The sequence below is a fragment of the Boleophthalmus pectinirostris genome, unplaced genomic scaffold, assembly GCF_026225935.1.
Source record: "Boleophthalmus pectinirostris isolate CB_2022bp ecotype Guang Dong unplaced genomic scaffold, ASM2622593v1 HiC_scaffold_23, whole genome shotgun sequence".
NCBI classification, from domain to species: Eukaryota; Metazoa; Chordata; class Actinopteri; order Gobiiformes; family Gobiidae; genus Boleophthalmus; species Boleophthalmus pectinirostris.
The window spans coordinates 21,524,174-21,540,545 of NW_026571207.1; the positions used below are offsets into that span (position 1 = coordinate 21,524,174).

Consider the following 16,372-nt stretch of genomic DNA (forward strand, 5'->3'; position numbering starts at 1 on the left):
AGCTATCTCTCAGAGCAGAGCCTGGGATGCCACAGGACAAAGGCTGAGCAATAGAAGGACAGGGAAGAAGTATTGGCTGTTTTTTCTGAGGCTGTGGCGTTAGTGACACATGCATGAGTGCAAATGGAAAAATTCAGTGTGCGCTATCGCAGTTTTTCTTGGTTCGACAAGAATGATGTGAACGAGAGAACGACAGGAATCAATTTAATGTGTGCATGCATGCGAGTGTGGACATACCAATGCACAGATAACGTCCACAAACATCCCCAACTCAGCCGTGGACCGCCATGGCGCAGATAAACGAAATCAATAAGAATAGAGAATGCAGCATGGAGAGCCATTTCCTCCTAACTTTGGAGCAAGTGTTTTATCTTATGATTTCTCTCTTTTTATATTATTCACACTGAACAAAAGAAAGATTGCTCCAATAAGCAGACAAACTTTGAAAGGCTTTTTCATTGCTCCGTCTATTCATATTCTATTACTACAAGAAAATACTAGTACAATGGGAGCAAAGTGGTACTTTCAGGATAATGCTGTAATTTTCATTCTATAACATATGTTAGAAATTACGTAAAATATGTTGAAAATTACATTTGATAACATGCGGTTGTGTGTTTTTCTTACATCCAAATACAAAACATAGTAGTCTGGAACATAAATATCATAAAACAAAATGAAATTCTGAAACGGACAGCAGTCAGTGTTGGTCATGTGAATGGTGTGACTCAGGTTCTGTAGTGTTTATGTGATCTTTGGCTGGAGGACTCTGGTTTGAGGGACTCTGAGGTCTGCAGTGCTGTGTGTGCAGACACAGAAGCAGACACTGAGGCAGCCTCATGCACCCTAATGATGAGCCGTCCGTCTTTTATTGACTCCTGGGTGTCATGTTGTGATTAGTAGCAGAGCTCACACTCGTCAGGCTCATGTGCACATCGATCCTGTTACCTGGCCACAACCTGTCGATGGGGGTCACTTTTAGCCCCTCCCTCTCCTTCTGCTCCCACTTCCCGCTGTTCATCACTTGCCACCCTCTCATCCGCTCTCTGGTTTTGTCTCATGTAGCTCTCCTCTCTGCCTCCTCTCATCTCTCTATCCACACTCATGGATCAAACTCTTTATCTGGCCTAAGCCACAGCCTGCAGGCACGCGGGCAGCCTCCAGAGACAGTGAAGCAGAGGACCAGCTTCAAACAACATTATATAGGGCTGGCGTGAGGCATGTCTCACAGTGAGGGATGAAAACTGTGGCGGTGTGGACATACTCAGAGCCAGACTGGACATTACAGCCAAGAATCATCCGCTAATTTATCAACAGTTTCCAGAAGTGGCTTGATGCTTGTTGTTGAAAAGACAAGTTTTTGGGAACAGTGGTCAGTAGCACCAGGCATTGGTAAAAAATGTTTGTTTAAAAAAATAAATACTTTATATATCCCTATTTTTCTCCACCTTTTGCCTGTGGCCATGTTCTCCTGTTTCCAAATTTCATTTCTTGTTTACTGATCTAAATTGCATTCATATTTATGCATGCATGCAGTGAGTCATAAGTAACAGTGTTTATTGGAAATGTCTGTACATTAATATTAATTTGAAGCCTTTAAAATAACACTAATGAATCAAAAACTACAACCTGAAGTGATGTGTTTGGCCTGAGGAAAAGTTTACAAGCTTGGCCTTTTCTTTATTCTGATGAATGAAAATAGTATTTGTTAATGTATATCAGTGTAAAATTCTATAGCGCTTAATGCCTGATCAGAGCATAACCACTTGTGAGTGAGTGGACGCACTGTGTGATACAGTAGCCATGGTGACAGCAGCTTAATATGGAGAGATACCACATACTACTGGCTAAAAACACTAATGACATGTTGAGTCACCAGGCTAAACATTTTAAAGGGGCATCGTGTGACTTTTCTGATAGCAGGTTCATCAGATGCCTTTCTCCGTGGAGATGTTATTGCTTTGTTTGGAATGTTTCACAGTATGGTATTAAACCCTTCCATCTTCATGGAGACCAAACTGAACCAAGTTACAGGTCAGATTTGTCACAGTCAGAATCCCTGTTTTTCTAGGTATTTTTGAGTTACACAACCACCTGTAAATAAATAAATGTGAATAAACATAAGGTAGATCTGTTTAATGTCATACTGTGGAACATTCCAAGCTGAGCAAAATGTTACATAGTGAACTTTTAAGCTCATAATGAAGATTTTAGCTGTATGGCTCCTGTCTCTTTATGCATTGTAATATAGGATAATATTGTGAACAGTTTTGTCATCAGTGTCGACTTGGACAAAGATTTGCTGAGAAGAAAAAAAATCAGCTTGCAGTGAAGTCCAATATAGGAACAGATGCTACATAAATCACAATGTTTTGCTTTAATAGTGCTAAATTACTTGTTGGAGTTGTTTTTACTTTTGTGAAATATGGGCTAGTCTAAACACAAGAACAAGGAAACTGAGAGCTAAGAAAAAATAAAGCAGTGGCATGGCCTAGTTTGACTGTAGAGAAATGTCTGTAAGTCCGCGGGTCTGTGGAGATTTGCTTAAAGTGGAGAGATGGGGAAGGTAAGATGGCTCAGAGGATTCAGGCTTGGCTGAACGCGGGCTTATGTCTAATAATCAGCAGGGAGGGGCGCAGCATGGGCCCTCAGAAAGAGAGCTGGGAGAGGATAAACAGAGCTGAGGAATGAGTCAAGGAAAAGGAAAGGCAAAGACCAGATTTAACAGCAGTATGGAAAGAGGGTGGAACATGCAGTCCCCATTGGCCGCACTGTAAGATTTCTATAAGATTCATACATTGAATAGTAACATTTAAATCGCTCTAGTGATGATTCCAGTTTATACATTCCAATTTCCATTTCATTATAAGACTGGCCAATGCAAATGCAAGAGAAAGACTGCGTGTTGGGGATCCTTGTTTGAAATGGAAGAGCACATTCGACATAGTGCAATCTTCCTCTGTAAGTATAAATCAAGAATGTCAACATGAATGTATAATCCTATGTCATAATGTCTAAATAAAACAATAGTGACAATTCTTGAAGAAAAATAAGTTATTTAAATGTAAAATATTTCTAAATTGTAGACCTAAATACAAAAGTGATGAAGGTTTATGACATGGTGTCAATACTTTTTTCACTCAGAAAGTTTGATTTATAAAACTGGTCGCTGTTAGTGAGCAATGGTACTGTAAATATTATTATTATTATTTATTTATTTATTTTTATTTTTTTTTAAGTTTACTGAATTTCACAGCTTTTAATTGACAGTTATAAATTCACACACGTTTGATTAACTCAGACTTAGACAAACCTTATTGATTCATAAGAGAGTTATTTGGACACGGCTCACAGCATATTATAATAACAAAGAAACTCTTTATTATTAGTCTGTCTACATGTCCAAAACTCAGTGTGTTCTGTTTCACCTTATGATGTCATGAAGAGGTAGTTTTCAAGTTAACAGCTCCTTTTACTTTATGTTCGATAGAGATTGGCAATTCCAGATCTGAAATCATTCAAATGATTCTAGTGAAGTTGTATGGAGTTTAAAAGCATAGTGGAGCTGTATTATCACATGACATCACAAGTTGGAACAGAGTGTTTCTGTTTAAAAGAAGAACTTTGCCTAAATATCTGGCTTTGTGTGTTAAACATGTGTGACTGAAACAAAACACAACTCCAGGTATGTTTCTGATGTGGAAACATTATAACATCAGAAATAATAACATAGTAACATGGGCCATTTAAGGAAGCCCCATTTGAGAGTTAGAGTAGATGTACCTGAATGAGCTTAGATAAGAGTTGCACTGTGAGACAGCCCATATGTAAATGAGCATAAGGTAAGTGTGTGATTCTAGGATGCTAACTCTGAGTACTCGATTTGCACCAGATGTTGTGGGCTATAAAGCACCGTCATTCATGACACTTGCGGTCATAATCGCTAACAGCATCCTTATCCATTAGCACATGCCCATACATGCCACTTAATACATCAACGCTAATCCTAATCATAAAAGTCTCTGCGGCCGTCACCCATTTACTTGTTAATGCTCCTCCATATTGATGTTGTCAAAACAATGGGTGTATTAGAGCCTGTGGGTTCGCTTTGCCTGCATTGTCTACACCCCTATGCGGCACTATTAACACCACAAGGTCAGACATTTTTTATTTCATCAGTAGTGAATTATCCATGCCACTCTACCAAGGGGAGGTCAGAAGCAGGCGCTTGTTTAACGGGTGTGGGGCAGGGCGAGGGGGGTGGGGGAGGTCGAGGTCACCGAAGCACTGCCACTGCAGAGCCACACCACAGCAGCATTTTAGCATCGGCCCAATGAGCGATCACCTCCGAGCTCCAGTCATAATTCAGACTGACCTCAATCTGCCAGCCGCAGCGCCATGTGATGGATCTGCGCACAGTTTGGGTGTCGGGTCCTCGCATGTCAAACACTGGCACATAATGATAGGCCTATCTGTTGCTCCGACAAAAGGGAGAGACAAGCCGATATGAATGTCAAGTGAGGAGCGCTGTCACTTTAAATTCTCAGGTAACAATAACCAAACTGGCAGTACAATTGATACTGCACCTGATTTTCATGTGTCAGCTTTTGCAATTTTTAGGATTTTCACAAAATTTCACGTCACAAAAGTAAACAATGAGCTTTTTAAAAACACAACTTTTAATGGATTCTTGTTAACCTTTTCTTGTTAACCTTTCTGCCAACTATCAGCCTGTCTGTCACACTGTTTCACACTTGGCTAACCCTGACACTGAATTAATATTGCATTAATTGCTAAAACATAAAAGCAAACCTGTTATCTATTTCAGCAAGATATGTTAAACATTCAAAGGCTAAACATAAACTTGACCATACATTTCATTCAAAATGAGTAAGATCATTTCTTTTTAATGGGCACATATTATGCTATTTTCTGATCTATGTTATAATGTTGTTTCCGCATCAAAAACATAGTTGGAGTCATGATTTGTTTCATTCACACATCTTTAATGTTGGAATTTCCCATCTCTTCTGAACTGAAGATAATAGGAGCTGTTAACCTGAAAACTACCAGTACATGACATCACAAGGTGGAACAGAGCAGTCTGAGTTTGGAGATGTAGACAGACTAATAATAAAGGATTACTCAAACATGTGCTGTAGGATCTTTTAAACAAATTATTATCTGATAACAATATGGGAAAAGCTGCCAATGACCACAACAACAAGACTGACTCCCCTGGAATGTTAGCTACAAATCCAAAGTGGTTAACCTCCCCTATAATGCCGCGTGTCAGTCTCTTCGTCATCCATGGACCTGATCAATCAAAGCCATTGCAGAACATGCTCCCATAGACACACACACACACTCCTCCCCGTGTGTGTAATTAGTGGATTCCCTGAGCGCTGATGAACCGGCGCTCTCCTCCTCTGCCTCTGACCTTCCCCAGTGAGACTCCAAACACAGTAGGGCTCCACACACTCTGCTAATACATATTTATTGCTCCACTGACAGATTGTGAAGCTGCTAGATTTATATGTTGCACAACAAACAGAGGCTAAGGTATCATTGTGCTTGTTGTCATCTAAAGCAAGAGATAAATAAAACATATAGCAAACATGTCTAAATGTCAGTTAAAAGAAAGCTGTAGCAAAAGCAGTTTAGTGGTGTATAGCATGCCCCGAGCACAATAGAAGATCCAAAAATCTCAAATCTCAAAATAGATAAGAGTGACTCAACAAAACAAATATTAGGATTTCAACAAACAGTAATTCATCATGAATGTTTTGCTCTTCTTTCTTACAGAAATTCAAACAAAACATTTAGGGTTTAAAGAAAGTGTGGTGAAAGCATCTTTTGCTTTAATTAGATGTAACCAAAAGCAGGAGCTCAACAGTCTCCCCCACATCTCAGATTCAAAAAGTAAAAAGTTTCCCGTTATAGAGACTGACCCAAAGAGAAAAGTATTAGTAGTTTTATTGAATGAGTTAGCTTTGGCGATGAAGGGCGTGGTGTTTAGGTGATGTCTTTTCCCCCTGAGGCTTGGACACTGGAGGTGGTAGAGGTGAGGCCAAGGAGAGTGAAGGGGAAGATGAGATGATGAGAAGCTGAGAGGACGCTGGGGAGGAGGTGGCACAAACCAAAGCAGCCGTGCACCAGCAATGAGGGTTTAAACTGGGCAGACTGGGCCCTGATTGGACAAGAAGGAGGTGTGGTGCATAGTGAGGGGGAGTGTTTGGAGGGAGAAGATGAAGGCTGAGGAGCAGGTAAACTCTGGAGAAGCAGTAAGGTAGACAGGAGCAAAGTTATGGTAGACTTCAGCCCAGGCTGAATTTACGCCAGCTCCATTTATGTTATGGATTCACTACAGCTTGACTCTACTGTGCCTTCAAACTCTCAACATTTGAATTTTTTGAAAAGTCTTTGAGAAAAATAGGACATTTAACAGGCTTCAATGTGGGTGGCAGGGACTGTGCAGCTGCATTGCATTAGTTTGTCTCTTCTTTGATTCTTCACTACCATTTACAAACTTTCGAAATATGTTTTTGGTGATTACAGTTTGATTCTGTGAAATGCTCTTTTTACAAGATTTGACTTGATGTTTTTAGCCTCACATTTGACATGAAAGACTTGAAGTATTAATAAATAAACTCTAGTGTGTCAGTGTTACTAAACTGTCTAACCCAAAACCATCAGAAGTCATATCTTAAGCACAGTCTTTGACACAGTTCTCACATTCTAATATTGTACAGCCCAAGTTTAGAATGACTTCTTCTAAACTCTAAGCAGACAGATGCAGGAGCAAGCTGCCGCCGTTCATTGCCGTAAACCCACTTGATGCGTGTCTGTCAAGAGCCCCTTATCAATCAAAAACCTGCTCCTCACTGCAAATATTTTCCTGGAGAAACTTGTGATCAAAGACACTCAGAAAGAGGATGTGGCGCGGCCTGCAGCATTGGGATTCAGGACGGGCTCCCTGCACCATGACTGTATGTGTTTGCACAGAGCAAACCGGAGCAGAGAGGCAATAGCACCGAGCACTGAGGGGAGGAGGGGGTGGGGGTGTACAGGGGCATACAGAGGATTAAGCCCCCCACCCCTCTGCATGTGCCCCAGTCCACTCTGTGTCACTCATCTGGTCTCACACTGCTCCTGTAATGCTTTAAGTAGGCAGACCCTCCACATCTGCTTCCTCTGCCCAGGACATGGCCCAGACCACTGACCCAAGCAGACACCCTGTGGGATTTTAAGCAATTCATTTAAAGGTTCCCCTTTCCTGTTGAGGAGTCCACCCCCCACTTGTCTCCATGGAGATGTTATTGCTTTGACTTGAATATTCCACAGTATGGCACTAAACATATGTTATCTGGCATTTACTTAATTACAATGTTTTTATATCTCAAAATATACTTTGCTGGGACGCCTCTCCATAGATCTCATTTCTAGCTTGGCCTGGTGGTCTTACTTGCTTGTTTTATAAAGATCGTTTTAAAGGAACAATCCTGAATTTTGGACATAGGACCTCATTTCCTAGTGAGCCAAAGTGTTGGAGATGTTTGGAGACACTTCTTTAAATATTCCATCCAGTCCTTGTATTTGCAGTTTTTGCTGGTGCTAGGCTAGCACATGTCAATGGCCATAGTTAGCCTGCCACTAAAAACTCACAACCCACAAAAACCCACTCCACAAAACATCCGAAGTAGATTCATTATTACACCAGACTGTCGATGTAAATGACTGTGTTGATAAAATAATATTTGAACTAAAACTAACTAACTAACTTGCACTGCATAAATCGTCGCATGTTGAGGGACTATTTTCTCAGCAGCAGCGGAATTTTACTTTGCTGGTAAGATAAGTGCTAGGTGATATCAGTCCGCCGCTGCCGAGCTTTCTATCAGGAAGTACAACTCGCTGCTGCTGCTCACACATAAATCCTTCAACTTCAAGGTTGGTTTTACTTCTAAAATTATTCTATCGACACAGACATTCACATCGACAGTCTGGCATAATAATAGATTTGCTAATTTGGGTAAGACTGGTTTTAGTGGCAGGCTAACTATGGCCATTGACATGCGCTAGCCTAGCACCGGCGACCTATGCAAATACAAGGACTGGAGGGAATATTTTAAAAAGTGTCTCCATAGATATGTCCATAGATAAAAGAAGTAGTAGACCCACGCTAGCTGTACAACTTTCTGCTGCTACAAATACTGCAACTAAATATAAATACTTAATGTAAAATAAGAAATACTACCAAACACAGAGATCTTAGTTACTACTGTATCTATAGGCTAGCCTAATCACAACACTGAGACAGCTTAAGGGGCATATTCAGGGCAAACCCAAAAAGAGGAGAGCTGCAGCTTTCTTCAGATGGAACACAAATCAGATCATTGCATAGATCGAATCAAGACTGGAGGAGAAGAAGTAGAAATCACAATTCAAGGCACAAGGAAAATCAATGTTCTAATGCAAAGTTATAATGCTGCGAAGGCGCTCCCCACTGAAACGTTTCACAGTTCACTCACCCAGACACATTAATTCTACTTACTAGCCACAAACAAATAAATGTAAATAGCTCTGTAAATAAACACTTCATCTACGCCAAGAAGAAATAAGCCCCCCGCTGCCTCTGATTAAGACCACCAAAGTGATATATCTGGCACTTAGGTCTGCTATTTACCTCATAAACGCAATGCCACCCACTCCCATACTGAAATATCACTAACTAACATGCCATGTTTTTCACAGCACTTTCCCTATGGTGTCAATGTAGCTGTAGCTAAACGATTTTCTACCTTTTTACTGTTTTCCACAGTAGATTTTTTATTTTTTTGTCATCTTGAGAATTTTTGGCCAGTAAACACTTTCAGCAAAACATTTTAGTAAGGTGTGAAAATAATGTGTTAAAAGTGTGTTTGGAATACAGAAAATACTTTGTTCTGGGAAAAAATGCTTTAATATTAATGATCTAGTGACTAATTCCAAACCTTGTTGCAATTACATGATGAAAATTATGTTTAATGTTATAATCTGTTGTTTATGTGAAGATCTTAGAGCAAATAATCACAGAAGTAAGATACTGGGTCTTTTCTATTGCAGGCTAGTGTGTATTGCAGTATGTTTTTCACATCTTACTTATGTCTTAGCTAATGCTTTTACTTAACCTGTCTGACTCACATCGATTACCACATAGGCATAGACTACAAATCTGCTTTGTTGTGCATCTTCTGTGCTTCTTCTTTTTTTGTTTGCCTTTTTTTTATTCTTCAGTATATTCAAATACATACAATCACATAGACAACATATACTGTACGGGGGTGGTGTGCAGTTGCTTATACAGGAGAGCAGAAGAAAGAAAACAAAACAAAACAATAATTAAATAAAGAATTGTATCAAAATGTAGGGTGGGGTGATATTGTTATACATATTTCTTATAGATATTATATGTTTTAATACCTTTTTTGTTTTGGACTTGTTTTATTGTTTGGAAGTGTTGCTGTATTTCGTTATTATGATGACGACCATTTGGCTTGTCTTGAGTCCACTTTGTTTCGTGTATGATACTTGGCCAGCATGATGAAAGTCAGAATGAGGAAATAGAGATCTTTGGGGAAGGAGGAGTTGTTGAAGAAGAACGGGACGTCATTTTCCTGGAGGCTGATCACGTGTCTGGTTTTGGTTTGGATGAGTTGTTGTATGTGGGTCCAGATGTTTCTACTGTATGTGCAATGGTAAAACAGGTGAGTGATTGTTACAGTTTCGCTGCGACAGAAGTCACAGTTGTAATCTATCTCTAATTTGAATCTTTGTTTGACTGGGTAAATATTATGGAGAATTTTGAAATTGACATCTTTGATCTGCTTTGATCTTCTTTTCCTTCTTCTTCTTCTTCTTCTTCTCTTCTGCTTCTGCTTCTGCTTCTTCTTCTTCTGTGAGAATGCTAAAATTGCACTTCAGACCCATAGCTGGACTTGAGTGGTGTGGTCAAAACAAGCTATACTATGTGGGATATGAACATGCTTCCTTGACTGCACTGGAACTTTCAGAAATCTAATTATTTTGAGGGACACGATGTTTGTTATTTGTATCCTGATCCTTTTAGTAGAAAGTATTGCTGCATTTACTGAAAACACAATTTCATTTGGGAGGCTAAGTTCTTCCTCCGTTCCTTTATGCTTCCCACACACGCGCCCACGCAGTACTCTTAACTGTATCCCGCCTGAAAAAGCCTGCTGCACTTTGGCTTGGTATTGTACTAAGTACTATTCTTATTCATATAGTGTAAAATAGCTATATAGAGCATAGGAGTAAGTTGTAATTTTAGCGATCCACCCACAAACTTGTATTGATGGAAATGCTGTACACGCTGAATTCTGACTTGCAGCCATCTTGTGCAAATATGTGTGCGCATGTAATGTCTGGAAGCAGGTGCATCGTGTCTATAATTACTCTGTTTGAGTGCGTTCCAATTTGAGCTTTGCCTGAAAAGTACATTAAAGGGAGGGGGCCAAAAGGGTGCAGGCTGCTTAGACGAAAGGCGACACTTAAGTTGGACTTCTCAGAAGCTTAAATATTATCTGGCATTTCATGGGTTTGCGTTGCCAGGTTTTCGGCACTATTTGTACTCAAGATTATAGAAGCATATTGCAGCATCTGCTTGATACAGACAGAATATTACAGGGAGAGTATAGAGATGGATGGAAAAGGGGGAGGTTGAGAGACAGACAGAAGGCCTACTGTCTGAGAGCTGTCTGCGAGACCAGCCCATCTGCACATTCATTATAACAAGCCGAATTTCATTATTGGACCGTGTGGCAACAAGAACTGAGGTCTGGTCTTTGTTTTTATGTGGACTGCTGAGCGCCTGGTCCGCTGGAACAACTAAGTGAACTACTATGACACAGTTTGAAGCACGGGACTTGAATTATTACTTTTTGTTTAGTTTGAGCTATTTCTTGTCTCTCTCTGAGTCTGTGTTATCGGTATCCAGTGGTTCAAATCATTCAGTAGTGGACTATGGAAGAAACAGTGGTGTACACGGGGCTGGTTTGAGTGGGCTTATCCAACAGATGCACTTTATTGTAAATTGCTAAAGGAAATGTTTAGGAATACAGAGTACAATTAAAAGAACTTACAATTACTGTTCCCTTCTTGGAAAACTGTATTCAAAGGACATACATAGGTACCTGTTGTTCTCTGCTGTGTGAAAATTCAAGCTTGTAAAACATTACAAATAATGTCTGCTCAACTATATTTATTTATTTGTTTGAAATAATAATATGAATCCATCGGGGTGGACTATGTTCATGATCTAAACATCATCTCATGTGTTTGCATTCTCTGTTGCAGGTCTGTTCCATCGAGCCATCATCCAAAGTGGCTCGGCCCTTTCCAGCTGGGCGGTGAACTACCAGCCGGTCAAATATACCCGTCTGCTGGCCGAGAAGGTGGGCTGCAACGTTCTGGACACCCTGGACATGGTGGACTGCCTCAGGAAAAAGAGCTCCCGGGAGCTGGTGGAGCAGGATATCCAGCCAGCCCGCTACCACGTTGCCTTCGGGCCAGTCATCGATGGAGACGTAATTCCGGATGATCCAGAAATTCTGATGGAGCAGGGGGAATTTCTTAACTATGACATCATGCTGGGGGTCAACCAGGGGGAGGGTCTGAGATTTGTGGAGAATGTTGTGGATTCGGAAGATGGCGTCTCCGGGAATGATTTTGACTTTTCCGTGTCGGATTTTGTTGACAGTTTGTATGGATACCCGGAAGGCAAGGATACCCTTCGAGAGACCATTAAGTTTATGTATACAGATTGGGCTGATAGGGACAACCCAGAAACAAGGCGCAAAACTTTGGTGGCTCTTTTCACAGATCACCAATGGGTGGAGCCTTCAGTGGTAACAGCGGATCTACATGCCAGATATGGATCACCCACATACTTTTACGCCTTTTACCATCACTGCCAGAGTCTGATGAAGCCGGCCTGGTCTGACGCAGCACACGGAGACGAGGTGCCCTATGTGTTTGGGATTCCCATGATTGGACCCACTGACCTGTTCCCCTGTAACTTCTCCAAGAATGACGTGATGCTGAGTGCTGTGGTCATGACCTACTGGACCAACTTCGCCAAGACTGGGCAAGTATATTAATGAATCATAAATCAAGATAGAGGCCGAGGAAATATGATGAAGATGTGTGATTGACTTAAGACAAAAAAATACTTTTTCTGCTCAGGAAAAAAACTATTACGGTCAATAGCACAGCAACTATTTTTCTATTAGATTTCTCTTACTATTCAAACTATTACTATGCACAACAACAACTATTACTTTTATTAAAACTATATACACAAGTGTCTATCTCTCACCACTGTTACCAGATACTTACTGCGAATAATCAGCACTTATATAGCAGATACACTTATTCCTACAACACCTGCAAGTACTATCAATATCACTATCCAACAAGTATTCAATCTACTACTACTATAATTAAAGTCTTAGGAATAAATGTGAGACCATAATATTCCAAACTTAACAGAAGTAAAAGTTATTTACCTAGGTTCACTTTCACCTCAGCGTATTAGCTTTGTTAAATTGTTAAACATTTGATGACAAGCTTTCCTCACATTTCATCCTGACACATTATCCTCGCTAACTCATTTGCTCTTGAAATTAGTCAAACAACTCCACCGATAAATTAGTAAAACCTTTAATGACACGATTTAAAAGCTCTTGTCAAAGTCGAATCACAGTGCTATAAAAAGGACTGGTGCACCATAGAAAAGCAGCTTCAGGCATTAGAGTGCTGCTGCAGATAGTATAGGATGAGAAAAAAGCGTTTCTCAATGTTTTTTTTTTCAAAGGTGTTTTTTTTTTTTTTTTTTTTTTGCTTTGACTCCAGCGTCTGAAAACCAGAGACATATTGAATGCGAGGAAGATTAAATGTGTGTCGTGCTGCACTGTTTGGGTTCAGTATTTGTTCATGGCTGCCCTGGTCTTGTGTCCCTGTGTATATGTGTGCTTTTGCCTGGAAATGCTATCTCTGCTCTATTATAGCAAGCCTCAGAAGACATAGAGACTTATCAGGGAGACATATCAAACTCTTGCCCTCGGCACTATCGATTGCCCCTGCCTGGACTAGTCGATCACTCGTGCCCCGAGTGACTCCTATTCCCCACCAATTTCACCCCCCTCGCCCATTACACACCACTGCCCAATTTGTATGACTACGAGTAATCATTTCTAACAACCGAAATTTAATTTGACAATCCTGTTACCGGAGAGCTATCGATCTCATTCAGTAACAGGAGGCCGTTTAAAGCCCTGTCCAGTATTTTATCCCTCTCTACATCATGCGCTGTCCAAAGAGGTGGCATTACCATTCACTGGGCTCTTACCTGATAGGCTGAAGCCTGCAGCATCTGGCTCTGCTGCAGCATCCTTGAACGGCTAATAGCGCATCAGTGCAGATGGAGTGATGTTTGGAAGGTTTGGGGTCCTCAAGCAAAAGCACACAGAGGTCTATCAGTGAAGCTTGGACTAAACAGCTGTCTCCTCTGCCTCACAGCCATCGGGCGCTACTGCAGACGCATACCAAGCTGCAATTTGTAGATACAGAGCACAGTTATTAGATGTCTTTTCAGGAATATTAGCTGACATTATTATAAGTGGCAGTGCTGAATTTTAATGAGAAAAGTTTAAGCCCTAGAGGTAACTTTTGTAGATTTCGCAATGTCAATGAAATGGTGACACATCATAAAAAAGCGTGAAATGAAAGCATTTTCTTCCCCAGACTGAGTGAAGTGTTGTTTTGTATGTAAATGAAGCTGTATACCATATGATACTTGCTTGTAACCCAGCAGGTGACAAGGTTGAAAACACCAGATTAGTTCACTGCATTTGACCCATTCTTCAACCTCTGTCACTCTGTTAAGAGGAGAGGACACTTACGAGGACACATCTCCAGATAGGCTTGGATCTTGGTCAAGAGTACTTCCCTGGAGGATTAGCTTTCTGTGATATTCCACTCAAGACAAGAGGAGACTAAGCAATATTCAGTCAAAAAGGACACACATCCAGAGGGGTTCCTACCACGGTTAAAAATGTACATGTTTTTGAGGCTGGTAGAAAGTGTTCATACTTTTTCACTCCGGGGTTAGGCCTACTTCTTTCACTGAGAAGATGCTTTCCTTTTGTTTGCATTTATTAGATGAAGAAATAGCGCCACCAACTGTTTTTCTGCCTAATACTTTATCGCTCACATTTTAATGAGCATCCGGTGACATTGAGATGAGGGATTTACTGCACCCTCTCACGCTGCAGAGGGGAAGCCAAGTGAAAAGTAAAGGGGATTTGTTGCATGAGATTTACTCCAAAATGAGGTCAAAGATCCAAGTAAACAAAAGTGCAAAGACAATGATTTTTACATGCATATGAAACTACTTCACCTTAAAGTACATATGACAGATTTTTATGGTTCTCTAATTTGGATTAATTTGGTGGGATTATAACTATTGCAAATATAAAGTATAGTTTTACGCCCATCAAGAAGCAAATACAGTATGTTGAAAATTGCAGGAATTGGGGAGTTCTACTAATAAAACCTATTGATTACATCACACTAGGGAGAGTCAAATGAAAGAAACAAATTGTCCTATAATAATGTCTGTGCACATTAGAGGTGTTTAGATAGGTAACACTTATGGACTTCCCTAATTTGATGTCACAATTTCCAACCAAGTTTTTTTTTTCCTTTAATATAATGATTTTAACTGTGTTTTAGTAAAATCAATAGTCTAATCTCCCTTAAGAGAGTCTTCATGTCTGTGCTGTATGATTTCTGTGTGTGCATTTAAAGTAGCTATGACCCTCCAGACAAAGATTACGGCACACAACAATACGGCTCTAGCATAGGCTTGGATTAGATACCAGGACAATGAAAAGTCAGAGGGATCATTGTACTTTAGTCCAAATCATGGACCCACCCATCAACACCTAAGAAGAAGGCTTTTGTGGACTGGCTACATTTCCCATAAAATCCCATCCTAATTTAGACCTCACTGTGGGATAAAGTGGACTAGATCTTCACCCAGCTCAAATCTGGCTCCATAGAGAACATCCCTTTAATTAAGACCCAGTTGGATTCCCTCCGTCCAACAGGCATCTCCGGTCTATGTGTAAAAAAAAAAAAAAAAAAAACGAGCCCAGATGTCCATAATGAATCAGCTGACCCAGATAGTGCAGCACCACTTCCTGCCCCGGACGCTTAAGTCGGTTGTAGAGACATGCGTGACACCATGTCGGGACACCACAGCTTCATGTCAACAGTCTGTATCATAGCCTCACACGCCCCACCCCTCCAAGCAACCAAAGCACTCTCTCTCTCTTGTCGTCTTTACAGGCCAAATCCGTGTCTGTTTTTTTCTGCCATCATTGTCGCTCAAGCATAAAAGCATACAGACAGAGAGCGCACTGTCAAATCTTCTTAGTGTGTTTACTCTATAAGGCCGCTCTTTTCCCGGGCGCAGGGGATGTTGCACGATTGAGGCAGTTTCTGGTTATTTTTTCTGGCTGCAACGTTTTGTTTTACTATTGACAGAAATATTGGCTTTTGCTCCCTCGCTTCCAAAACTTACAACTGCACACTTTCTTGAAGTTGCACTATGTTGCTTTTCTGGTTGGAGGTACACCAGCTGCAGGCTCCATGGGGAAGGGAGTTGTTTCTTTGCCTGGAATGTTCCACAGTATGGCATTAACTGTATCTACCCCGCAAAGTATGTGCATTCTTACTAGTGTCCCCTTTTTACAGATCTGACATGCAACTTGGCTTGGTGTTGTCATCTGCTTGTCTCCATGTAGATAGATACTATAATGAATGCCATACTGTGGAACATTCTAGGAAAAGTAAAGTCATCTCAGAAAGGTTACACAACTTTAAAAACATGCTGAAAACTGATTTTTTTTTTTTTTATATGTAACAAACAGACACAACTTACCATTACAGATTTACACAGACCTCAAACTTTCTTCTACTTGAGTGCAAGATATGATTAGTTGGTTGCTATAATGCTACAATATTTCTTCAGATAAACTAGTCATTCCAACTACAATATTTTCAGGAATGATACATTTTTTGGTAATCTTGTATTCTAACTAAAACTTCTCAGAAAATGCACTTTATAATGAGCAAAAGATCAATTATTATACATCATTAAACACACAGTCTTTCAGTCTTACTAGTATTTTTCAAGCTAGATCTTTTCCTAGCGCCCTCAGCTCTAGCAGCGGAACCCCATGCTGAGTGGGGCTTTACTAAGGTAGATAAAAAGAGCTAACCATCTTGTGTTTATTTCAATCTCTTC

General features: G+C 40.4%; 1 protein-coding gene across 5 annotated transcripts in view; it reads left to right on the forward strand.

Moving 5' to 3' along the window:
* The window catches only part of nlgn3a (neuroligin 3a), a 129,349-nt gene that overhangs the window by 98,691 nt on the left and 14,286 nt on the right, over positions 1-16,372 (forward strand). For all 5 annotated transcript variants that reach the window (XM_020928243.1, XM_055159296.1, XM_055159295.1 and 2 more), the window contains one exon: positions 11,356-12,145. In XM_020928243.1, coding sequence (XP_020783902.1) covers positions 11,356-12,145 — 790 coding nt within the window. The remainder of the gene's footprint in view (positions 1-11,355; positions 12,146-16,372) is intronic.